The sequence below is a fragment of the Capricornis sumatraensis genome, chromosome 3, assembly GCF_032405125.1.
Source record: "Capricornis sumatraensis isolate serow.1 chromosome 3, serow.2, whole genome shotgun sequence".
In the NCBI taxonomy this organism is placed as follows: Eukaryota; Metazoa; Chordata; class Mammalia; order Artiodactyla; family Bovidae; genus Capricornis; species Capricornis sumatraensis.
The window spans coordinates 62,839,689-62,867,410 of NC_091071.1; the positions used below are offsets into that span (position 1 = coordinate 62,839,689).

General features: G+C 38.1%; 1 protein-coding gene across 1 annotated transcript; it reads right to left on the reverse strand.

Moving 5' to 3' along the window:
• Nucleotides 1-1,793: 1,793 nt before the first annotated feature.
• PLEKHA3 (pleckstrin homology domain containing A3) lies at nt 1,794-27,067 on the reverse strand. The gene is made up of 8 exons (XM_068968558.1): nt 26,968-27,067; nt 21,464-21,580; nt 16,063-16,218; nt 13,613-13,749; nt 11,933-12,097; nt 8,295-8,338; nt 6,576-6,691; nt 1,794-3,652 (listed from the first exon to the last, which is right to left on the reverse strand). The coding sequence occupies exons 1-8, from the start codon at nt 27,005-27,007 to the stop codon at nt 3,525-3,527; spliced, it is 903 nt and encodes a 300-aa protein (XP_068824659.1). The 5' UTR covers nt 27,008-27,067; the 3' UTR covers nt 1,794-3,524.
• Nucleotides 27,068-27,722: the final 655 nt, after the last annotated feature.

Consider the following 27,722-nt stretch of genomic DNA (forward strand, 5'->3'; position numbering starts at 1 on the left):
AAGAAGGGGACGACAGAAGATAAGATTTGGTTAGATGGCATCACTGACTTAATGGACATGAGTTTGAGTAAACTCTGGGAGTTGGTGATGGACAGGGAGGCCTGGCGTGCTACAGTCCATGGGATAGCAAACAGTCAGACACAACTGAGCAACTGAACTGAACTGAGTAGAAAGTAAGTAATGATAGGAAAAATTAACAATGATCAATAAACAATATTTATATCTATCAATTTAACAAATAGTTGTGATTAATCTACACTGGGGGTATAGGGGAGGTGAGGATATAAGCAAAGTAATCCTGCCTGCCTGCCATAAAAGGAATTTTTAAAAAATTTCAAAAATCGACAAATCAAGAGTAATAAAATGTATTTTAAAATAGGAAGGTAAATACTAGAACCAACCACTGAGAGCTAGAAGTTCTTGCCTCTAGGGCACTAAGAGGAGGAATTACTTCTTTTTACTATAAGCCTTCTAGCTTCTATTTGATTTTTTTTAACTATCTGCATGAATTACTTAAAAAACGAAAAAGCTAATTTAAAAAAATAATTCAAATTTACAAACTCAGTATGAATTCAAAGAAAGGAGGATTGTGGAAGTGAAAAGCATGAGAAGGAAGCCCTATCTACCAGCTCCAATTACTTACCTGATCAGGGCTATTCAGAGAGACCTCCTCCAAGGAGCTCCTGCAGCCTAACCAGGCTTTTTTACAGGCCAGTATATACCCTCTGCACCAAGTGGTAGGAGCAAGGTTCAAAGGACAGACCCAGAGGCACTTCATGTAATAAGTCAAGAATTGGTAGAGTCCAAATTAATAATACTATGACATGCACGGAGTCACATATTACAAGATTGTATTTCCTGAGATCTTATGATAACTTCTAAACACTAATTATAATAACATACAGAGAAAACCTACAATTCAAGGTGAAAGGTTCCATGGAGATTGTCAAAATGAAGATACTTTATCTCTTGCTTTGGAATTTAAGTTTAAATAGCATTCATTTCTGGACTTGTCCTGACTGAAGATAACACAATAATTCAGTGTAATATAACAAAGTTCAAATTTGGTCCACTTAACTCTCATCAGTTGTTTTAAGCATAGAAGCCTTGGATTCCCACACAACAGAAAGCAAGCACTGGTTCTGCTTAGAAGATCACTGATATACCAAGAGTCCCCAATTTTTCAACCCCAAGGCCTAGATAAAGTAAAACAAGAACAACCAATAATTAGACACTACAAAAATTGTAACAAACTAAAATCCTTATGAAATTTTTCTTATATGGTTCATCTTTTTCTTAAGATTCAGAAAATCAGGCACCCTTGACAATATACTGGGCTCCTCAAAATGCAAAGTGCCCTGAAGCTTTGCTTCATGATATCAACTCACTGGTCAAAACCCAGATGTAATTCCAGATACAATGACATTCCCTAAAAAAAAAAAGAAAAAAAGATTTCACAAATGAGTTGATTCCTAAGGGAAAAAAGGTGATTCCAGTCACAATAAAATCCATATTTAGGAATATAGCGAACTTGTTCAAAGCACCTACTTCAAGGAGAAAAAAATGATATGAGCCAGAAATAACTGTATTTTATTTTTAAAAATATTTACAGAAAACTGTTCCGGAACTCATATTTTTGGATAAAGCAATATAAAATGGATTTATTTTCCATGAGTTCAAAAGCTCTGTTATAGTGTTTCCATTATAAACCTATTGATTAAAAAAAAAAGAAAAAAAAACTACTAGAAAAACTTCCACAGTCAGTAGTAGCACCTTGATCTCCATGGTCTTATCACTACTCATTCCTATTACAAAAAACACAAAAAGAAGCCAAAAACCTGACAACTCACTCAACATGAATACTTACTATATTATCAACCTTCTTTTTTCTCAAACTAGACATATGAAGTACAACATGAGCAGAAAAAGAGTCCTCCTAATATAGTCAAATGACCCGTGTGCTATTTAAAATGTCAAATACTTTAAGTAGCATACAGTTTATCTAAATGTATATTAATGTGTATAGATTGTTAATGTCCATTTTAAACTTAAGAAAGCCTATAACTACAGACTTATTTTAATATGGAAATAACAAATTTTTTTAATTTGTTTAAAAAATATTTTAAACAAATCTTTTAAAACAATTCCCACATAAACTTACAAGAGAAATTTAAAATGAAATAGGACATAACATTCTAAGCTCACAGGCAAAAAAGCTAAAAATATGCCTTACTTGTGTATTTACTATGAGGTCTAAATATACAAACAAAATCAAACCAATAAAAAATATTATTACCATTTGATAAAGATTAGACAAACTATCAATAAATGTAAAAAATACAATGTATTATATGATGAGTTTGAATGCAAAAACCACATATTTATTAAACATATGATTAACTTAAAAACATCAAGCCAGTTTGTTTTAAAGTGCTCCTCATCTAAAACCTTGGACAAAACCGTCACTCCAAAGTGAACTGAAAAAACAGTTTACAAGGCAAACACTGATGGCATGGACAGGCACTACTAAAAAATGCTATTTGTTCTTTAAATAATGCCATTCTCAAGTTACGTAGGGCAGTCGCCTTGACAGATTCCTTTTTTTATAAATACTCATAAATAAAAAAAGTCTAGATATTCTAAAGAGCTGCAAATATCAATACCTTACAACAGTAGCTTAATAATGTCTATTCTGGGAAAAAAAGCACTAAATCCTCTTCCATTGCAAGTCATTTATTTCTCTGGTGAAGTGAGCAAGGTCACTACAACATTAACTTCTTTCTAGAACAATGTAAATAACAATACACACACATCTTAAATTTGGTAGGTCATAAAAGTTAGGATGCAATCTTTTTTTTTTGATGCAACAGAAAAATAAATAAGTAAAAATTAAATACTTTAACACAACATTTGGTATTGATAAATCAGTAGTGTCAACTTCATATACGAAGGACAGCACAGTCTGGTTTTTTAAAAATCCTCAATATCATAGTATTTGGGGTAAAAATATCTCAAATATTAAATGTTTCCTTTTTGGTTAAAGGAATATAATACAAACACCATCAAGCTGCAACCGTAACTCATTTCAGCTGGGGTAAAGTGACCATTTGGTCCATGGCACAAGTTATATATTTATCACACTTCTGTCAAACTGAAACCTTAGGTTTATAAGATTTCATGTTTATAAGCTACAATACACACTGACTAAGCTGTCAGTCCCTCACAGTTTTTTAGAAAAATATCTACATTTGTCCTTATGGATGTCAAAATGTTACACCATCATTTGTTTAAAAAAAAAAAAAAAAGATGCACATTCATACTGTGAAGTTATTAGGAAAATACTCTTGCAAATAAACTATATAAAGATAAAATACACTTCAAAGGTATGTGGGTTGTTTTTTTGTTTTACAATATTCTATAAAGTGCAGAGAAATCCTAAGGGAAAAACTACTCCCTATAACATAGTTTAATTACAGCAGCTTTTGCATAGCAATACTTGGCGGAAGATGAACACTTCTGTTTCCTCAGGAAGAGAAGGATAGAAGAGGATCTTCTGATTCAGATTTTTTTTTGGTCATAAATCTGCTTTCTTCAGGAATGGTTGCTGATGCCAAATCTCCATTAAGTGTATTTCTTGAACAGTGAACAGGTCCTATTGAGAAATTGATTAAAAAGTTAAACATCCTACCAGTATAACTCCAGTCCTCTGTAAAAGAACATTTTCTATTCAGGGACATGAAATCCCTGTAGCTTCCTGCTAAGCTTTTGATGGTTTGCTTAAAAGAGTAAAAATCTAACTTTTATAATACTGGCAGTTGTAAGGAGAAACTGAAAAATTCATGAGTAGTTATGAAACTATCTGAAGTAGTAGAGATACTTGTTTTGTTCATTGCTAGAACCAAGGTTTGCACATAATGGAGTAATCAACAATGATTTGCTGAATTTGAATTTAGTCTTAATTAACTACTGCTTTTTCAGCCTTATCATTTTAATGCTGCTGGCATCCTCCTGATTTTCTAGGCAAAGAAACCAAGTTCTGAAAAGATCACAGGCCCAACCCAAGATCACACAATTGGTAACAACAGAACTAGGACTAACTCAGGTCTTGGTCTTTTTATCACAAGACTTTGTTTTCCTTAATATTTTGATTTTATTGGTGTATAGTTGATTTATCGTGTTTTGTTAGTTTCAGGTATACAGCAAAGCATCACAAGACTTTCTGAGCAAAGCTGACTAGGTACCTCACACTGAAAGTCCTCACACCTCCATTTGGGATGCAGCTCACCAAACTAGCACTGCAGCTGCAAGCAAGCACATGAAGCACACTGGCATGGTCCTGTTCATCTGCACATGAACATATTTTTAATTTAACATAAAATTTATAAATTCCTAAAAATCTAGTTAATAAGTAGTAGCTGCATCTCTCAAAGGAAAGTATGTGCTGACATAAAGACTTTCAGCTAAGACTGTCAATTTGCCCAGTACACTTTCTAAAAAGTGAAAGTCGCTCAGTCACATCCAGCTCTTTGTAACCCTATGCAGTCCATGGAATTCTCCATGTCAGAGTACTGGAGTGGGTAGCTGTTCCCTTCTCCAGGGGATCTTCCCAATCCGGGGATTGAACCCAGGTCTCCCACATTACGGGCGGATTCTTTATAGCTGAGACACAAGGGAAGCCCAAGAATAGCTTCCCCTTCTCTGGGGGATCTTCTGGACCCAGGAATCGAATCTGGGTCTCCTGCATTACAGGCAGATTCTCTACCAACTGAGTATCAGGGAAGCCCACACTTTCTAAGAAACAGAACTAATACAGTCTCTGCTTTGTCAGCTAACTGGGACACTAAATTTTAGGGTAAAAAGAAGGAAATCTAAGGCTAAAATTGACCTATCCTATACTTGCCAACTTTAAAAAGTTTTAAAGAGTTGAGATATATGTACGGATATAAAGATTAATGCATATGCATATATCAATGCAGGTTTTTGTGTGGATTTGCATACAGGGGTGTATAACTAATTTTGTTACACTCCTTAACAGCTACATTGTTAAATGGAATAAGCCATTTACACTTGGATCTTATGAAAACAGTTTTCAACAATTCAGAACCAGAGGTTCTAAAAGAAAGGACAGCTAAGGAAAATGGCTGGCTTAAAAATTAATTTAGCTATCACAAATGAAATTGACACCCTTAAAAAAGAGAAATGGCATTTTTAAAAAAAGTACAAGGCAGTACGAAACTGCTTCATAAGCTCTAGATGAAAAGGGTCATGTATTTTTAAAGGCAGAAAGAGGAAGGTAAACCGCAATGTACAGAACCTGCCTCAGGTGACATTTTCTTCCCCATACTTAACCTCTTTAACCATCTCCCTCTTTTTCTTATCACTTCGAAGATGTACTAAATTGGCCTAGGAAAGTTTCTTTCTCCCATACGCTTCCCCTACTCAATCTGTTTCCTTCTTTCATTTATTCACTTGTTGCCCCAAATTAAATTCAAAATGATAATGAGTACACAGTAGTGTTCTACATCAATAAATAGATTAGTTCTGTAAGAAAAATGGACATTAAGAAAAAAAGATGCCAACAACTTCTTGAGATCTGAAAGTGAGCAGCAGTCCTTTTAGAATCTCAACCATTTTCATGAACTTCACATTCCCCTCTAATTAAATCTGTTTAATGTTCTGATTAAGTCAAACAACTCTATGTTAATGAATGTTTTCAATATAATCAAATACTAGAAATCCAACACCATTGTTTCATCTCATTTCAGCCACACTATAAATTAGCTGGGCTCCTCTATGCAGTCTAAAGAATCTAACTACCATTCACCATTTCATTTCCATAAAGGAAATAAAATCTTGTTCCAAGCAGCTGACTTACAAATAAACCTTTGGAACACAACCTGTTCCTTAATTGAAAATAATATGTAATTTATACCCATGTTTCATGGAAAAATAGTAAAGCCTTTGGAAAGCAAAAGTCTATTAATGGAGTTGTAATAATAATACCATATTTGCATTCACTGGAAATCATGGTCACTACTGTCTAAGTACATATTCTGACAGACTTTCAAAGCTTCTGCTCTGGAGAAAAAAATAATTAAATTTAACAGAAATCACAAAATCTTTCCTATTCAATCATAGTATACAGTCTCTTCAATAATAAGGAAGAAAAAGGCACAGGAATAAATGCTAGTATAATTCACCATCACCACCAGGAAAAAATTATTTACCTTGGCCATTTCAAATTATTTAAGTAACAATGTTGACTTATTTTTCTCTGAACTTAGAACTTCCCTTTATTTTTCCCTAGAATCCAACTCACAATTTATGCTTCCTTCTAAATGTTTTTTAAATGCAAATATAGTGGGAATATAAGATTACTAAGAAATCACTAAAATGCAATGGGAGTAAAAATGTTGATATTACATATGTAAATCTAAGATACAGCATTTACAAAGAGATATTTAGTACTTCTTAGTACTGACCCTATTCACTGCCAGTATTCCTCAACAATTACAGAGCCCCACACCTGTTTTGCTGAACAGGCCAAAGAGAGAGTCATACCCCTTCTAACTTACTATCTGGGTCTTCAAGAGGAACATCATTACAAGAATCTGTATCTGAGTAGGTTCTTCGGCGTCGCTGGGAGAGTCGGTGAAGTGTAGACATTGGTTCTTTCATAGAGTGGCTACTCCTGTAAATTAAATAAACAGCATTAAGGACTTCCAACAAATGAAAACACCCTCAACTTAACTGCAGTTTTCAATGACTTCTCTTTAAATGAAAGAGGAACTGTTTTTATACTCAAAGTTCTATTTCAGCAACATTCTACTCCTTTAGAGGTCAGACCATAAACAAGTCAAAGCATTGAGAACCTAGCTGGTAAGCTGGGGAATACGACCTCTGAGCCAAACTGAAAGGAAAAGAGGTACAATGAAGTGACTTCTTTTATAGAGGAAGGTCCAGCTAGAGAGTAACATGTCTTACGGTTAACAAGCATTTGGAAACTAAAAGTTATAGACTTCACAAGCGTATGTATCTGGTGTCACCCATATCCAATCTAAAACAGCAGAGCAAAGCGGATGGGCCAGCAGTATGGGAGTATGCTAGGAGCCAACTCACTCACAGCGGCAAGTGAAGGCTAGAAAAACTAGTTTTCACAAACCAATTTGGAAAACCAGAAAAATCAAACTAAAAAATTCAACGCAGAAGCAAATTACCACCACTCAATAGCATTATCACTGGATGACAGCCCAACATTACTGTTCTTAATGACAAACTTGATTCACCAAGAAAAAATAAAGTTTAAAGACTCATATTGTAGCTTATTTAATAAGGCAAAATGGATAAAATACAGGTAAAAAATTCAATCATAAAAATAAAAATTTGAAAAAAATAAAACTTTGTTAAAGCAATCAAGTTTTATTTTTCTGGAAAATTCAGTTGGTGAATTATTTCATTTCCTGATAGAATTAGATATAACACTGGACTCCTATGAGCACATAATAGTTCAATCAATTACATAATCATGACAGGGGAAAAAATAGTGACAAAATAATAAGCAGTCTCAGCATTTATTCTTTTTTTGGTAGCCACTCAATAGACATTTACTGAAAGAAAGATTCATTAAATTCTATAGTACTTTACAAATTTCTAAAGTTTCACATACATGATTTTATATATAATCCTATAATAACCATTTTTTGCCTCTAGCCCATATTAATGTAGAGACATAAATGCTAATGTCACTATAATTTCATCACTTTCCAAAGAACCAATGAGACAACCACAGCAACTCACAAGAATATTACCTGCTAAGATAAACAGCATGGGATACACTGGCAAGATCAAAAAGGTAAATTTTTTACATGTGCTGATATGAATACATACTTTAAAATATCAACTGCTTTTTCTCTCTTTTCAGTAACAGCCTTAGCTCCAAATAAAACAGCTCAGAACAAATATATGATTCTATAATAAACTACAGTAAAATAAGCCTAAGCTTGACGTCTTAATACATTGAAAATGGATTTCTATTAACCATCACTTGTTATAATTTACAGCTTAAAAAAAGTATGATGGCTGGCAAGTTGCTTACCTTACTGGCTATTTTATTCACTCATTATTTATCTAGCGGGGCCAGGCTCTATACTAAGCAGTAAGAGAAGCAGTGATGAGCAAATCAGAACAAGACTCTGCCCATACAGAGTTTACATTCCATTTTATGAAAGACAGAAAAATTTCCCTAATTAGGTAGAATTTTGAGAAAATTTGGTCAAAAGAAAAGGTTATTTTACCTCTCTGTACTGCAAGAACCAGGATGGCTGACAGAACGTTTCATCTAGAAATTTTAAAAGAAAATAAGCTTAATCACAGGTCAAGTAGAATAAGACAGCTCTAATATATTATTATGGTGATGATAATTAACCTAAATTTCCTCAAAGAAAGATAGCTGGCCAAAAAATTTGTTTTTTACAGACTCAAGTAACATTAGCACAAGATAAAGCTTTCTCCCTAATAACTGAAATCTTTCTCAAAGCATACAAAAACATGCTGGATTATTTTCTCAAAATTAAAAACCAAATTTTATTTTATATATGTATCTAGGTGGCATCAGTGGTAAGAACTCGCCTGCCAATGCAGCAGACATAATAGACACGGGTCCAATCCCTGGATCAGGAAGATTCCCTGGAGGAGGGTACGGCAACCCACTTCAGTATTCTTGCCTGGAGAATCCCATGGACAGAGGGCCCTGGCTGGCTACGGTCCATAGGGTTGCAAAGAGTCGGACACGACTGAAGCAACTTAGCATGCATGTGCACACACACATATATAAAAATGTATATAAAACAGTATACCTAACTAGCCCCCTCAAAGAAAATCACACTATTTGTGATGAAAACAAGTATTTAGATAGTCAGAAAAGAAAACAGTCTAATAAGTGTCTCTCTCTGTCTCTTTTTTTAAAAGGCAGAGCTTCTCCTTGCCATTCGTTATTCAGGTAGCTATTACACAGATGTTCTAAACTATGGGTGGTTTTCATGGAAAACAGCATTAATAATTCAAGTCTTTTAAGAAATCAGAAGAGAAACCCTAAGCCTCAACTAGGCTTCTTAAATCATATACTTAAAATATAAATAAATAAAATCTGATTCATCAGAAAGTTAATATGAAAAATATAAAACATAATTTAACTACTCCCCCCAAAAGACAGAAGCAGCTAAGTAGATTATTTCAATGCTTAGCAAGGTAGTAAAAAAGCAAAGTTTTTATTAAAACCAAGGATGGCTGCTTTAAATATAGGAGCTCAAAAGTCTTAGAAGTAAGTTCAAGTCTAACACTTATGTTTTATAAAGGCCTTCTACAGTTGCTCTGAGAAATCCCTGTTGAAATGAGAATTAAGACCCATCCAATTTGTAGCCCAGGAATTCTTAATATGATTAAAATAAAGATGCAACTGGACATTAACAGCTCCTTTAAGAGAAATCACTTCCTTTAGGATTACTCACCCAGCAACACTCCCACTACAATTATCACTCAATTTATGGATCAAAAATGACAAGTGTTTAAACTTCCATGATGATTTGAGATATAAGTGAATGCAAGCTAACTTAAAGAGAGACATGAGATTAACTATGTTAAGCAGTTATAAAGATCAAGTTAATTTTGGAATTCTCAAATCTTTCAGCTTTTTCATTTACTCATGTCATTAAAAAAAAAAAAAAAGAAAAATTCCCCTTGAAGACTATCTGACCTTACTTTCTATGCTATGTGTCTCCAGAACTATTTACCATAAGCCACAATTTTTGCTTTAATAATGAAGCAAAATGGCACAGTGAGGAAAAATAAGCAGCCTCTAACCAATATTTCCTAGATTAACTTATTGGATTTTTTGTAATATTTCCACTGATAAAAGACTTTAGTTTAAAAGAGACAGATATTATGGTTTACATAAAATACACATATGACCTCTCTAGACTATAGAACATTTATAACAGAAAGCATTTTCCTCAGAAGTTCGATGCAGAAATCAGGTAGGTCTGAGGTGTTTTCATTATATTTGACTCTATAAAACAAAATACCTTATAAAAAAATAATTGACACCTTTAAAAAAGTACTCTGTACCCCTTGTATATCAAGCTCAGGAACACACTACATCCATCCCAAAAGATTAGGGTTTTGTGTTCAATTATAATGTTACTTAGCAGTTCACAGTATACCTAAAATTGCTCTAAAAAGCAACACTGTCAAACTGCATTCTATCAAATGCCACAATCCTGTGAGCTGTTATTTAAGAATATACAGAAGGGTTCAACCATCAAATAAATTTCAGAAACACACCACCTCTCCTCAGAGATTCACATGCATTTCAGCACAAAAGACGTTCTGAGACATCCTATGACAGAGAAACCCAATTTGTTTAATTAGCAGCAGCAGCAGCAGCAGCACTCCCAGACCAATCTGGCCATAAAACTCACTTTCATGGTATACTTATCTCAGAGGATACTATTAGTCCACCATAAATTAATTAGAAAACTATGATCTAAGTGGGGCTTCCCAGGTGGCACTCCTGGTAAAGAACCTGCCTGCTAATGCAGGAGACAGAGAGATGTGGGTTCGATCCCTGGGTTGGGAGGATCCCCTGGAGAAGGACATGGCAACCCATACTACTACTCCCATAGTCTTGACTGGAGAATCCCATGGACACAGAAGCCTGGTGGGCTACAGTCCACAGGGTTGCAAAGAGTTGGATGCAAGTGAAACAAATTAGTATGCACCCACGATCTAAATAAATGTAAGTAATAATCGTTACTAACTCTCATATGACTAAATTTGCTGTGGTGGGTAAGAAAATCTTGGAATAAGTTGTACCCTATTATTTCTGCCAACAATTAAGCCTTCAGGTAACTGCTAAAATAAAAGCCAGGTGGCATTCTTCCTCCTAAAAAAAGGGCTCATGAAAATAGTTTGATTTGGAAAAATGTAAGGCTTCATCAAAACTTATCTCATCTCCAAGTTCCCCCACAGCGTGCTCAAGTAAGTTTATTACCTTGAAAAGCTCAATGAAGCCACCACCCTTGGCAAAAAGAGTCCTTGCTGTTTGGATTAAGAACCTAAAGTTTAACCTAACATTTAAACAGGTTAGATCTCCTCTGATGTAAAAATAACACGTGTATTTTAGAGATGAGAAAAATAAAGTCCAAAGAGAATAAGTACCTTGCCTCTTTGGAAGGTTCAAATCCAAATGCCGACTACAAAATACTGTCTCCCCTGAACATGGTGTTTCAAACTCTTACAACTCCTTTAAAGACCTGCTTAATTTTAACCCCTTATGAGTAAGCTGGAGAAGGCAATGGCACCCCACTCCAGGACTCTTGCATGGAAAATCCCATGGACAGAGGAGCCTGGTAGGCTGCAGTCCATGGGGTCGCTAAGAGTCAGACACGAATGAGCAACTTCACTTTCACTTTTCACTTTCATGCACTGGAAAAGGAAATGGCAACCCACTGCAGTGTTCTTGCCTGGAGAATCCCAGGGACGGCGGAGCCTGGTGGGCTGCCATCTGTGGGGTCGCACAGAGTTGGACACGACTGAAGCGACTTAGCAGCAGCAGCATGAGTAAGTCATCACCCTCCTGTGGTGCTTTTACCAGATAGAAGCGTGCTCCCCAATCTTTAATGTCACAGCTCCCCAGAGTTCTATATTTTCCTGGTATGCTGGGGTAAATGGCACAGCCCTTGCAAGGAGAGGGGTTCAGGACCCTGGCACACACTGAGCCCGTCAACTGAGAGGCTCCCATACAAAATCTGAGTACAGTCAAAAGAAACTCGACCTGTTTACTCTTTCCCTCCCACTGCCAGTTTCCAGCCTTAAAAATAAACACAATAACAAAGCTACATGCAGTATCACTGGAAGAAAAACCACAAGTCCCAACCATTTGAACAGGGGAAGGTGACACAGGAGAAACTAAGGGATCCGGATGGGACAGCTGAAACATCTCGGGTTTAAACTTGGCATTTGCTATCTTCACACATTCCTCAAGCGTTGTGATGAATGTATTACACGTGGCACTAAGTAGAGAAGAGGCTTCATTCATGTTCTGAAAAATAATATGCAATGAGTTGCACAGACTCATACACAATTATGTGGATTCATATACCATCTTATAATCAAGTAATAAACATTACCTTCAGTGGACACCTTATTAGATTATGTTCAAATCTATTTAAAATACATTACCTTAGAAAACTAAATCAATGAATGAATAAAAATTATCTCTCAGGCAAACAATATATGAAATTAGATTTCATGAAAAAATAACTCTTAACACTTAAACGAAGCATTATATTGAAAAACTGTGCACAAAAATTTATCTTAAAAAAACCTAACCTAGACTGTAAGCCTCTAAGTATCAGAATTCCAAAGGTGATCACAGTAGTGGAATACCATGACAATGACTGAAGAGGCAGGCAGAATTCATGTCTACCCCATGTCCTTAATCATACCATTTCTCCCTTGGTAGAATACAAACTCCAAGGTTTTTTGTAAGACAGCAGAGTGCCCTGCCCCTGGGGGATGAATATAGACTGGTATAAGTCAGTCACGTAGATTCCATGATCCTTTGCCAAATACTCATTTTTCCTATTTTCCACTGACTCAGACTAAAAAGATAATGAGAAGTCTGCTGGGGTTCTGGAATTTTCAGCCTCTGATAAAAGCCAAGGATAGCAAATTGAGACTCTCTCTCTCTACCATGGCCACCCACTGCCTCCTGCTTCTATGAGACCTTGCAGTAGCACAGAAGGCTCAGCATGAGGAGAAAAAACCAACACACCAAGAACAGCAGAATGGAAGGAAAGAACAAGACTGGGTCCCTGACACTGTCCCTGAGCCACTGGAGCAGATGCGAGGGCACCTGCCTCTGGAGAGCCTGCAATGAAGCAGGAAGTGCCTTCAAGTTTAACATACCTACATCCAGAGACAACTGCCATGATCCTTCCCCAGTAGGAGAAGGCCACAGTAGAAGCAGGAAGGTTTCATGTTCCACTTCTCCCAAGTCAGGCAAAAGGGGACTGGGAACTATGCTGCCCTTTCACCCAGAGAGCAAGCAATAAGGCTCACTGTCCTACTTTATCAGAAAGAAAGAGACTATTTCATAGCCAGGTCTCATAAATCTGAATTTTGATTCTTACATCACTGTTCTAAGAGGATTTTTTTTCAAGTTCTTTTATAAAGCCAGATTATTAACCCTCAATAGCTAAGCTAGAAGCTTATTACAAAAGAAAGAACATAGCAGCTGTCCAGTGAACTCATGCAGTCAGTCTAGGGAACAGGGCCTGTAATGCTTCTTCCCCACCCCAGCCATCAAATTATCAACTGGCTACAAAGACAGGCCTTGATTCCTTGGAGAAATGTGCTGCCTGCTGCTTTACTCTGGTTATGCAGACCAAATCTAAAAGATCAGACACGTTTCCAGACAGTCTACAGTACAAGAGGTCTGAAGCTGAGAATAACTTGTCTTGAAAATGCTCCTCAGTCACCTTAAGTGAAGGTGCTCACCCACTATGTGTGCAGGAAAGCATAACCAGACACGAAAGGATCGTCTTGGATGTACCTCTATGCTGAGAGATGAATGACTCTCATCATGGTGAACAAATTCTTGGATCGTATGAACTTGCTTCATTAGGAGGTCACAGTAGAGGCGAAGTTCAGACATTTTGGTTTTCAGAGACTCACTGGTTTCACTTATTTCTGAAAGGAACACATGCAAACATTCAAACAGATCATTTTCATATTTTAGGGGCTAAGCAACAAAATGGAATCATTAAAAAGTAAGGCAATAGATATAAGTACCTATAGCTTAGGAGGTATGAGATCTTGAAAATAGAATGTAAAGTTTTTCCCTGAGGAAACATCATCTTTTTAGCTAACTAGAAAAAGCTGGCAGTCATATATCTGACACGAAGTTTAGGTAGATTAATTTCCAGAGAGGGGCTGATGACAATGAATGCCTTATACAGGATATTTCCATTCCACTATTCATCTTTCATTTAATAAGTGATTGCATTTCTTTTTTTGTAAATTGGCTTTTCTTGTCCTTTACAGTCCTTTTTCCAGTTCTGATTTTTGTTTTTCTCTTAATAATAAATAAACTGAAAATTTGTAAAAGTTCTTATGCATTAAAAACAGCAATCTTTCGTCCATTCAAAATACTACAGATATTTTTCAAGATCAGTCAGCTTTTTTTCACTTTTCCTTATTGTATTTCGGTATATAGGAGTTTTTAACTTTTATGCTGTTAAACTGCTCTATATAAGCATTTATTTATTTTCTTTTGTTCCTTTCACAGCTTCATTTTCACATAATATTGTTTTAAGAATCTGTTTTAATTAAGAATCTACTTTTCTTTCTTTATTATCTCCAGACACACTAAACATCAGCTATAATCTTAGCCACTCGCGTAGCAATACCTTCTAAACAGATGTGTAAGCAGCAGAGAAAGGAAAAGCAGTGCACACGGTAGATCCTGGTGCTTCTGCATATTCCTGGAGCCAGTGGCACTGCTTTGTGGTGCTGGCCACAAGCCCCTGTAGCCAGAGTGGGCCAAAGCAGCTCAGATCTGGCTGCCCATTCAACCTAACGTAAGTTAAGTTCTACCCAAGTTTAAGGTCATTCTTTCTTTTTTATTGAAGTTATATTATATATACACACACGCATATATAACAAAATTTACTCTTTTAACCATATTTAAATATACAATTCGATGGCATTGAGACCATGCACACTATTATACAACCATTACTACCATCCATCTCCAGAACTTCTTCATTTTCCCAACTGAAACTCTACACACATTAAACACTAACTCACCTTTCCTCCCTCCCTTAATCCCTAAAATCGCCATTCTTTCTGTCTCTATGAAACAAAGACAAAGGTGTGGAATTATACAATATTTGTCCTTTTGTGACTGGTTTATCTCATTTAGTGTATATTCAACACTCATCAATGTAGGATTTATCAGAATTTCCTTCCTATACAAGGCTGAATAATATTCCACTGTATGTACATATCATACTATGCCTACCCATTCACCCAACTATAAACATTTGGGTTGTTTCTATCTTTTGGCTGTTTTGACTAATCATTCTCTCTTATCCTACCCTTAACCATACTTTATCCATGATGTTCTTCCACATATTTGAAAAGTGTTTAAATTCAACCCTTACCCTTCATTTTACAATATCCATATTTAGTTGCTTTCACTAATGTAAATAACTTCTACTGTTTTTAATTATAGAAGTAATACATACTCTGAAAATTTTTGAAAACTGAAAAATATATAATAAAAAATATGTAGAAAAAAACCCTGTAATCTCACAACCAAGATATAAATACTGTTATTATTTTTTCACTATATTTGCACATAACTGAACTAATACCGTAAATTATTTGCTTGGCTTTTTATTTTTCTTTTTGGCCTTGCTGCGAGGCTTGGGGGATATTAGTTTCCTGACCAGGGATTGAATTTGGGGCCACGGCAGTGAAAGCACCAAGTCCTAGCCACTGGACTGCAATGGAATTCCCTTGTTTTGCTTTTGAATTGGAAATATATGAACATGGTAAAGTCAAAAGGTACAGTCAAAGGGTCTAAAGTGAAAAGCAAGTCTTTTTCCACAAATTCCCTTTGCAAAGGTAAGAACTTTACCAATACTTACACATTTTTCCTGAACTGGCCAAGGAATTGCTATGTAATGTTGAATATTGCTCTTTTTAATTAATGATCATATGACTTTGGGCGTTTCCTCACATCATCAAAATCCCTCCTAAACATTTTACAGGCTACATGATATATCAGCCTACAGAAGCACTATATTGTTTACTGAACCTTTCTCCTAAATTTAAACCTTGGCAATATTTAGAAATTTTCAAATTATAATGAACATTTATGTACACAGATCAACATTTCTGATTATTTCTCTGGAATGAATTACTATAAGTGAACATAAAAATTTACATTTATGTTTAAGAAAATATTTCCACCATTAAGGAAAAATGTATAGTTACCTTTTTCTTTTTTAGTCCTTGTGTCAGTCAAACAGGCTTTGGAGCTGCCCAGAGCAACCAGCCACCTCTGTCTCTCAGCTGCATTCACTGCCTTCATGTAGAAATGCTGCTCTCCTGGAATGATTAATTCCATTCTCGTGTTGTCAGCTGAATGGACTATGATGATAAACAAAGGCGAGATACAGTCACAGACTTAAGTAATTTGGGGAAAATCAAATCATCACTTACTGTTAGAAATCTGAGACCTAAAACAACAAACTTTGATTCAAGATGCAGGCAGTACCACTTCCCTAAGGGGCTATCCAGGGACACCCTCCAAGCCACCATTCTCACATATACCCAGGTAGGCAGTCAAGTGGTGGCAGCATATGAAGAGAAAACAGCCAACAAATTAACTACTGAATGTGAGATCCAAGAACTCCCTCCCTTGGGACCACCTATACCACTGCCACACTTCCCACACTTTTTTTAAAACTAATTTCTCTGAAAGCAGTTTGTGTTTTGGAACACTCCCCAACTCCCACCCAAACCTAGGATCAGTTCAGTTCAGTTCAGTTGCTCAGTTGTATCCAACTCTTTGCGACCCCATGAACTGCAGCACGCCATACCTCCCTGTCCATCACCAATTCCCGGAGTTCACTCAGACTCACGTCCATCGAGTTGGTGATGCCATCCAGCCATCTCATCCTCTGTCGTCCCCTTCTCCTCCTGCCCCCAATCCCTCCCAGCATCAGAGTCTTTTCCAATGAGTCAACTCTTTGCATGAGGTGGCCAAAGTACTGGAGTTTCAGCTTTAGCATCATTCCTTCCAAAGAAATCCCAGGGCTGATCTCCTTGCAGTCCAAGGGACTCGCAAGAGTCTTCTCCAACACCACAGTTCAAAAGCATCAATTCTTAGGCACTCAGCCTTCTTCACAGTCCAACTCTCTCATCCATACATGACCACTGGAAAAACCATAGCCTTGACTAGACGGACCTTTGTTGGCAAAGTAATATCCCTGCTTTTTAATATGCTATCTAGGTTGGTCGTAAGTTTCCTTCCAAGGAGTAAGCGTCTTTTAATTTCATGACTGCAATCACCATGTGTAGTGATTTTGGAGCACCAAAAAATAAAGTCTGGCACTGTTTCCCCATCTATTTCCCATGAAGTGATGGGACCAGATGACATGATCTTAGTTTTCTGAATGTTGAGCTTTGCTTGGCATAAAGTTCAATAAACGGTAAGTAAAGTAACGTTCCATCAGAACAACAGTCCTCAAGCAATGAGCATCTCATAATAACCAGGAAAACATGAGCATTTTGAAGATCTCCTCTTCCTCTCCACCCTCCTCCTCCTCTCCTACACTACCCCCACCCTGGATCTCAGACAAAAGAAAGCTAACCAAGAATTATACTGAGCCAATCCTCAATCTTTGCTGTAAAATTAATTTCTGTTATATTGTCATTAATCAACAAACATTTACACTGCTCAGAGCAGTGCTTGTAGAGGGGAAGATAGAAGAGGGGAAAAAAGGTGTCTTTGCTCTAACAGAGGAAATAATTTTATCCAGGCAACAAACTAATATGCTAAAAATAAAGCACTGAAATATTGAACTCTTTGGTACAGAGACATCATGTGTGATTATAACAAAAGGTAAGAAGCAGCAGAAAGTGAAAAAGTTTAAGAAGGATCTGATGACAGCAGAACTTGGTTAAGAGAAAAATAGCACAAGATAAGGCCTAGATAACGAACTGAACACAATATGTACTGAGGATATCAGGAGACAAGCCTAAATAGAGCCTTGTGTTGGATTACAAAATGATATATTCATGAATAAACAAGCTGGGTGGAGTCAAACGATGAGGAGCCCAGAAAGTCTGGCAGAAGCCCTAACTTAGATGATCACTTACTGAAAATACTGACCAGATGCTCAGTGTACAATGGCAAATAAGTGCCACAAAAGTTTTGTCATCCTATTATTCTACTTATAAAGACCGTTCTTGGATATTTTGTTGTTGGTCACTAAGTCATGTCTGACTCTCTGCGACCCCATGGAATGCAGCATACCAGCCTTCCCTGTCCTTCACTATCTCCCAAGTTTCCTCAAACTCATGTCCATTGAGTCAGTGATGCCATCCAACCATCTCATCCTCTGTCACCCCCTTCTCCTGCCCTCAATCTTTCTCAGCATCAGGGTCTTTTCCAATCAGTTGGCTCTTCCCATCAAGTGGCCAAAGTACTGGAGCTTCAGCCAAGCATCAGTTCTTCCAATGAATATTCAAGGTTGATTTCTTTAGGACTGACTGATTTGATCTCCTTGCTGTCCAAGGGACTCTCAATTCACAATTTGAAAGCATCAATTATTCGGAGTTCAGCCTTCTTTATGGTCCAACTCTCACATCTGTACATGACTACTGGAAAAATCACAGTTTTGACTATACGGACCTTTGTCAGGTAAGTGATATCTCTGCTTTTTAATACATTGTTTAGGTTTGTGATAGGTATTCTTCCAAGGAGCAAGCATCTTTTAATTTCATGGCTGCAGTCATTGTCCACAGTGATTTTGGAGCCCAAGAAAATAAAATCTGTCAGTGCTTTCACTTTTCCCCATCTATTTGCCATGAAGTGGTGGGTCTGGATGCCATGATCTTAGTTTTTTGAACACTGAGTTTTAAGCCAGCTTTTTCACTCCTCTTTTACCCTCATCAAGAGGCTTTTCAGTTCCTCTACTTCCCTTATAGTTATTATAAAATATTGGCTACATTCCCTGGCTGCACAATATATCCTTATAGCTTATTTATTTCATACACAGTAGTTTGTACCTCTTAATCCCTTACCCCTATTTTACTTCTTCTCTCTCCCTGCTCCCCACTGGTAACTACTAGCTTACTCTCTACATCTCTAGTCTGCTTCCTTGTACCTTTCTATTTTAACAAAGGTCAAGAATAATATTTTCTAGGACCTCCTGGCAGTCCAGGGGTTAAGACTCCACATTCCCAATGCAGAGGACACAGGTTCAATCCCTGGTCTGGGAACCAAGATCCCACACATGACTCATGGAGGAGCCAAAAAAAAGGACATTTTCTTTAATATCCATTAATGTTGAATGTATGAATATTCAATGCCTCCCTCGCAACTCTACTCCAGTTCTAGATATATACTGAACAGAAACACATATATATGTTCAACAAAACAAATACAGGAGAATGCTTATGGCAGCTTTACTTATTACAGTCCCTAAACTGAAAAACAAACACCCATCAATACTAGAATGGAGAGCCAAATTGTGGGACAATCACACAATAAAACTATTACACATCAATAAGAATGGTGACTGTTACACAGAACAATTTTGATGGCTTTCACAAACATAATGTTTAGTTAAAGAAGCCGGACACACAAAAAAATACTGACCTATTCCATTTATAAAATGCTCAAGAGCAGACAATACTTTATCTATGGTGATAAAAGTCAGATTAATGGTAACCTTTTAGAGAGATTAGTGGCTCAGGGAACATGATTATTATCCCAGCAACTGGAATGCTGACAATATTCTAATTCTTGATTTGATGGTAATTACACAATTGTATTCAGTACTTTGGCATTCATAAGGCTGAATATTGAAGATTTATGCCCACTTCTGTATCTTACTCTTTAAACAAACAAGGACAATAAAAATGCTGCCATGGCTTGAAAAAGTTCTAAAGTTGCCTTAGAATTCTGCCACTAACAGTCTTTAAATATCCTCAAGCCTGTCAAATCTTTGAACTTTGAATGCAATTTGATTTCTCAAAAGAGTTAGTATCTCATTTGGAATCAAATCTGAGTAACAAGATTAAATAAAGCCATCATTTTAAAAATAAAAATTCATGCTTTGAATGTACTTTTCTTGTGTGATTTATAAAAATAAACAAAATTACACCTTATATAGTTCAGGGACTATGCATGTAGCAGTCCCACCAGGGTGAAGTGTTCCTCTATCTTACGTAGCCATGAACCCCTGTATGGTTTAACACTCCTTCCTCTAGTGCTTTATCTTTTCCTTCAATTCTCTTTGAAGAATTCAATACTTTTCATTATTATTTTCTCTGCTCTCTCCTACCTTCTTGCATCCCACATACCCCAACTACACACACAAATGAATCAATGGTCCACAAAACCTTTCTTTATGAAAATTACAGCAGGACTTAAACTGCTTTATTTCTCCCCTTTTGAAAAGGCACAGTATGGGGAAAAAAAAAATTGGGAGGGTAATTTTACAGTAGAGAAATCTGATAGACACTGCTTCAGCCAGGTGGTCAAGGTTAATGTCAAGAACAATGTGTCAGCTCTCTCAGGTCCTAACTCCCAAGATGACCAAAAAAAGAAAGAACAATAGCTGTGCCCAATAGAGCTATAGCCACGTGCAGCCTGTTCACTGCACCAACTCTGCCCAATGTGTGCTCAATGACACCATTAAGGCCATTCAAAAGTTCACCACTAAAAACAGAGTAGAGGCCGCAGCCATCAAGGACATTTCAGAAACAAGTGTTCTATGCCTATGTGCTTCCCCAGCTGTACTTACCTTGAGACTACATTACTGCATGAGTTGTGCCAGTCACAGGCACAGGAATCATTCTCGTGAAGCCCAGATGGACCAAACACCCCGACCCCAGTTTAGATCTGCAGAAGCTGCCCCATGACCTCCACCAAAGCCTATGTAAGGAGCTAAGCCCTTATACACTGAAGAAAAACCATCCTCTCCAAAAAAATTAAAATAGAAATTATACTTTGGGGAAAAAAAGTGGGCTATCATGTTGATAGCAAGTATTCCTGACACGATGTGATGAGAATGGCACTTTACCCAGAAGCCCAGTCTAATCATGGGGGAAACATCAGACAAATTCCAATAAAGGGACTCCCTACAATATTCCTGATAGTACTCTTGGAAACTCTCAAGATCATAAAAAAAGAAGAAAAGGAAAACACCTCTATAACCCAGAAGAGCTTATTTGCAGTTCAGCAAAAAACCAGTTTACAACTCTTGAGTTCATACTTCACAAATCTACTTTGCTGGCCTCATCTTCTTTGAGATGAGCTTCCAATCTTTACAATATCTTTCAGTGAGAATGAGAAAAAAAGAAACACGAAAAACACTTGTAGACTTAGCATGGACACTTAAAGTGGCATCCACAAGAAACTGTTATTCAAGTCCAGATTGGAAGACTAACACTTGTACTTTGAATTTCAAGTCTAAGTATTTTTATAGAGGGTGAAACATAATAAACTTGTGCTTAACAACACTAAATACCATTTCTGAATGCTATGGAGGTAAATGGCACTAGAAAATATCTACCTGGTTTTCTCCTCTTTTTGCAGTATGCTGAAGAAACTATCACTTACCTAACTTCAGATTCATCTAATTCAATATATTTCACTTACCTTTAATTTCACAAACTGCCATCTTTATACTTCCTTTGCTCCCTTTGCAAACATCATCTTGAGAATCATAGTAGGACAGGATTCCATTATCTAAAACAAACCAACGAGGCTGCCAACCTACCAAGATCATAAACAACAAAAGATTGATAAAAAGTTACATTCATCACACTGAAAACTAGGATTGCAAAATTTACTATCCATGTCATTTCTTGATTCTAAAATAACATTCTAACAATGAAATTTTTAACTGCCAAGATCTGCCCAAAATACTTTTGCATCACTCTCCATTTTGTTGGGAGAGATTTCTGGAGAAACCTCTAGATCAGCATAAATATGGGGAACGACACCTTTATTCTGCCTCACAATCTTCTCATCAACAACCCATCAGATCTATCTTTAATAATTGCTCTACATTCAGAGTGCAACACAAACTGCTCATTTTTTCTAACGGAACGAGAGTTATGATGTAATGGAAAAAGCAACAGAAGATATGGATGCTAGTTCCAGTTCTACTTTCATTTTTCAGTTGAGTTGCTGCTGTTCTTTAGTTGTTAAGTCGTATCCAACTCTTCTGCAATCCCATGGACAGCAGCCCGCCAGGCTCCTCTGTCCATGGAATTTCCCAAGCAATAAAACTGGAGAGGGTTGCCATTTCCTTTCCAGGGGATCTTCCCAAGCCAAGGATTGAACCCACGTCTCTTGCCTTGGCAAGCAGATTCTTGAGCCACCTGGGAAAAATCTTTTCATCTAATAAATATCAAAAATTTCCAATCTCCAAAATAAGTGAATTGAACAAGAAGACCTCTCAGGTGCTATCCAGCTGTCTAATTCTGCAATGTGATCTTCCTCTCTACTATAAAACACTTTGCTAAGCAAACTCCACACAACTTCAAACTATGGTACAATTGCACTCATTTCACATGCTAGAAAGGTAATGCTCAAAATCCTTCAAGCTAGGCTTCAGCAGAACATGAGCCAAGAACTTCCAGATGTACAAGCTGGGTTTAGAAAAGACAGAGGAAACTGCCTGAGATCAAACTGCCAACATTCAATGGATCATAGAGAAAGCAAGAGAATTCCAGAAAAACATCTGCTTCATTGACTACACAAAAGCCTTTGACTGTGTGAATCACAACAAACTGTGGAAAATCTTAAAGAGATGTGTATACTAAACCACCACCTCACCTGTCTCCTGAGAAACTTGTTTGCAGATCAAGAAGCAACAGTTAGAATGGGACATGGAACAACAGACTAGTTCAAAACTGGGAAAGGAGTATGACAAGGCTGTATATTGTCACTCTGCTTATTTAACTTATATGCAGAGTATATCACATGAAATGCCAGGCTGGATGAATCACAGGCTGGAGTCAAGATTGCTGGGAGAAACAGCAATAACCTCAGATATGCAGATGACACCACCTTAATGGCAGAAAGTGAAGAGGAACTAAAGTCTCTTCATAAAGGTGAAAGAGGAGAGTGAAATAGCTGGCTTAAAACTCAACATTCAAAAAAACTAAGATCATGGCATCCAGTCCCATCACTTCATGGCAAATAGATGAGGAAAAAGTGGAAGCAGTGTCAGACTTTATTTTCTTGGGCTCCAAAATCACTGCAGAAGGTGACTTCAGCCATGAAATTTAAAAGACACTTGCTCCTTGGAAGGAAAGCTATGACAAACTCCAACAGTATATTAAAAAGCAGAGACATCCCTTTGCTGACAAAGATACATATAGTCAAAGCTACAGTTTTTCCAGTAGTCATGTATAGATGTGAGAGTTGGACCAAAAAGAAGGCTGAGCATCAGAGAACTGACGCTTTCAAATTGTGGTGTTGGAGAAGACTCTTGAGAGTCCCTTGGACTGCAAAGAGATCAAACCAATCCTAAAGGAAATCAACCCTGAATATTCACTGGAAAGACTGAATGTGAAGCTGAAACTCCAATACTTCAGCCAACTGATGCGAAGAGCTGACTCACTGGAGAAGACTCTGATGCTGGGAAAGACTGAGGGCAGGAGAAGGGGATGAAATGGTTAGAGAGCATCACCAACTCAATGGACTTGAGTTTGAGCAAACTCCAGGAGATAGTGAAGGAGGGGAGCCAGGCATGCTGCAGTCCAGGGGTTGCAAAGAGTTAGACACAACTTAGCAACTGAACAACAGCCATAATAACACCGACCCCCTTGCACACAGTGAGTGCTGCAAGAATTCCAGTCTCTTACAGAGAAGTTGCATATCCTGTGGTGAGAGCACGGATTCCCATCACTCCTCTCTTTGCCCTGCCATTACACAGCACAGGCAGAAATGCTAGACACTGAAAATAATTCATTTAATTAGTGTTTATTCAGTGCTACAGTACATAACTATCATAGATTTGGCTCCAATGCAGTGGTGGGGATGAGGATGAGGGCTTTCCTTGAAGCTTAACTTCCACTCTTTCAAATCAGACTCAAGTGTTCCCTGAAATCTTATGAAGCATGCACTGATTTACAACAGTTCACTGATTAATAACACGGTGACCATGCTGGAGGTGTGTGACTGCCCTTGTTCTTTCTGTGACTATTAAATCACCATTCAGCCTGGTCACTTTAGACACTGCCTGCTATATGATTAATCAGTTCAGTTTTTATGGGTCAAATAGTACCAAGACAGAGACAGATAGGGGATTCATTCTTAAACCCTGATATAGACCCAGGATTTACCTCCCCAAAAGGCTTTACCGGTTACGCTTTCCAAATAACAATGCTGAGTTATCATAAAAAGATTAAATTTCACAGTAGAGAATGTGGTAATATGGTTCAGAGGGATGGATATCCAAAATCAAGTTTCAGATGCTTGGAAAATTCTATATATGAAACCCTATAGTCCTTAATGAGGCCTAGCAAATTGGTACATAACTTTCTTGTTCATCACTGCATTCCCAGAACCTAGGAAAGTTGCCTGGCACATACCAGGTGCTAAAAAAAAAAAAAAAAAAAGTGATTGAGTGAATGAATGATTAAATACTAGAAAATTAAGATATTGCCTGTTACCCACGAGAGTATGGGGCTTCCCAGGTGGCTCAGTGGTAAAGAACCCGCCTGTAATGCAGGAGAGGTGGGTTCAATCCCTGGGTTGGGACGACCCCCTCGAGGAGGAAATAGCTACCTACTCTAGTATTCCTGCCTGGAAAATTCCATGGACAGAGGGGCCTGGAACAGTCCATGGAGTTGAAGAGTCAGATACAATTGAGCGACTGAGCTCACCACACATGAGTAGAGATATGCAGTATATCCACAAGAGTATACTGTATTGGGCATGCATAGGAATGATGAAAATGGTTTCTTTCCAAACACTATTTCAGCTTGACAAATTATAAGCAGCATACGGTGAAAATGCACTCCTCTACCCCATGTCCAGTGTCTTTATGGGACAAACTGTGATTTTTGTAAGCTTGCGTTATTGTGATTCAGTATCTCTTTCAAATAAATATTGAGCAGAATGATTCATTTAGAATTTGTACCAACTTGAGAGGTGACTATAGTCAAATATATTAATCTAATTAAGACTGCTAATGACCTTCTCTACATACCTCTTTGAAGACATAATTAATAAAATCATCTCTTAACTGATTCACACATATATATGAGGACTATATCTGTAAAAAAGATTCATAGGTATTCTCTCTTTTACTACCTTTTCAAAACACATGTTTTTTAATCTCAAACTATCAAATGTTACTGAAATTCTTATTCTCTACAAAGGATTCTTAAAGAACACTGTCATGGAACTGGAAGGTTCCTTAAAGATCACATTATGAACAGTCACTCATCCTTCTGACCTAAGATGAACTAAAACTAATAATAAGCATGCCACTGAGGCAAATTTAAATATTAAAAAGAGTTCTTCCAAATGAAAGATTTCATTTTATCAAGCTCCTATGTGCCATACTAGCAGTGAACTTAAAATGCTCTACAAAGATAAAAACTATAAGCACATAAAGTTAAAAGCTCAACTAGCTGGAGGGTCACTAAAACTACACTTCGTTCCCGGAATAAATTATGACTTATCTTAGTAATCACCCATTGCTCTGGGCTACACATAAGAGGTTCCTCACATGAACTCCCAAGACACTGTGCTTATGCATATTTGCAATGAGATGATCATTTGCATCTCAAAACGTAGTAGCTAGTGTCTCAAAGTTAAACTCAACAGTATAACTGTTCTCACAACTGCCCATGTGAAAATTCGTAATAAAAAAAAAACTTGCACCATTTTTCTAATGTTTTTTCTTAAAACATGTTATAGAAGTCTTTGACATTCTAATGCAACAAAACATCTATGTATCATATAAAGCATTTGCTGCTATAAATCTGTTTTCAGCATTCCAATTAATAAAAAAAAGAGACAATTGTAGCTCAGTGCTTATGTCTTAAGAAGTGTTTATGTGCAGATTTTGCACAAGTTTAGATGTACACAGATGAACGTACCATACAATTACTTTTGGCTGAGTGAACAAGCAGGCAGCAAATCAAGATTGGCCTATTACACTAAACCAAGATACCTGTTTGCCATTTAACCATATTTTAAATCCATTCCTTTTCCTCTAATTTAGTGAGATCATAGAATTTTGGAGTTGGAAAACACCTTCAGGATAAACTAGTTGATCACCCTGGCACTATCAGTCTCAGATCTTGAGAGAAAAAATGATTTGTTCTTACCATTAGTTGATGGCAGGCATGGGACTACAACTCAGATTTAAGTCTCTTTTAATAAGCCAGACTGTTAGTGTCATGGAAAAGGGCCCTTCCCTGCTGGTCTCTCATTGCTGCAGAGACACCTAGTTTTTTGGAGTTATTCCTTTCAATCCACTTCACAAGAGAAACTGACTTGCCGGCTCCACCTTCTTCTTTCCTGTACTTTCTCCCACAATTTCTCACACACTTAACTGAATTCCAAAGCGCAAGCATAAATCATTGACAATCAACCTCTAAGAGAATATTATCTTGCAACAGCTTCCAAAATCTTGCTTGTTATGCTCGAACGACTTCAACCAGAGAACTTTTAAAATAAACCGTGTTGCTAAACAAAATTAAAAGAGATAGTGAAAAGATTTCTTAAAACGAAAATTTGATCTTAAACGGTTCACTCCAGTCCTATGTCCCAACAACTCAGTTATTAACAGAATACTGAGAGTAAAGACAGAGATTGCATCAACATGTGTAGAGCAAGAATGGTTCCAGAAGCTAGAGGAGGAACGAGAAGTATTATTACACAGGAAAAGAAGTGGTCAGGTGCACTTCCCACCGTCAGGAGGATGGTGCGCAGTCTCGAACTATCCCTTCAAGACGCCAGATGGGTACTTACAAGGGACAGAGACAAGGATTAAGCCCGGAAACCAAACAGCCGATTTCGCTGTGGGGGTCCCCCTGGCAGGCAAAGGAAGGGAGGAGTCCCTGACCCGTCTTCTCCTCAGCCTGCCCGCCGGAGCCCCCCGCCACCCCCCGGGGCACCCGACCCCATCATACCCGTGAGATAGTTGGTCCACTTGTACAGAACCCCCTCCATGCTTCACAGCCCTGCGCCGAGCATCCTCCTGGCCCAGCGCCGGCCGAAGTGATGGGGGAAACTCAGAGCCTGGGCAACCCCTCCCCGCCCGCCCGGGCCCCGCCCCCGGCGCCCCCAGCAGGCACCAAGCCGCCCTCAGGCCGCGCGCGCCGCAGGGACGTGGCGGCCCTCAAAGGCCAGGACGGCGGCCGCTGCGTGGAGCTCGGGGGCCGCGAGACGTGGCCTCAGACATCCCCGGGCTAGCCCCCGAGGAGGCGGCGGCAAAATCGCGACCCCGGCCGGCCTTCCGTTCGCGTTTCCGCTGCCGAGCGCTCCCTCCTTCTAGCCCGCCTTCCTTCCACCCCGGGTTCCCCGTTTATTTTCATTGACCCCGACGTCGCTTTCACTTCCTGGATGAAAGGGGCCGGCGCGTCCCGGGAAACCCCTCCCCGGCGGCGGGGCCGGAGGAGCGGGCGGGGCCTACTGCCCCTTCGCCGAGCCAGAGGCTACGCGAAGAGGGCGGCCCAGAGCCCTGACTCCTCCTCATTCTCCTACAGACCCTCGGCTGGCGGATCCCACTCTCATCCCGGACACTGAGTCCTGGGCCGACCGCTCCCCAGTATCCTGGGGCCTAAGCCTCGGGGCCCAGGACTAGCGCAGGCAGACTCCACTGTGCGCGCAGCCCCCGGGCCAACCCGAGGACTAGGCCCCAGAGCATTCGTCTGTCAGGCGCCGA

What these genes read in the sequence shown, in the direction of transcription:
- PLEKHA3 (XM_068968558.1), bottom strand. Translation starts at nt 27,007, where the DNA reads ATGGAGGGGGTTCTGTACAAGTGGACCAACTATCTCACGG. An exon ending in ATTCATCTCTCAGCATAGAG is followed by an intron (nt 12,098 to 13,612) that starts GTACATCCAAGA and finishes ATTATTTTTCAG; the next exon opens with AACATGAATGAAGCCTCTTC. An exon ending in GGTTCTTGCAGTACAGAGAG is followed by an intron (nt 6,692 to 8,294) that starts GTAAAATAACCT and finishes TTTAATTTACAG; the next exon opens with GAGTAGCCACTCTATGAAAG.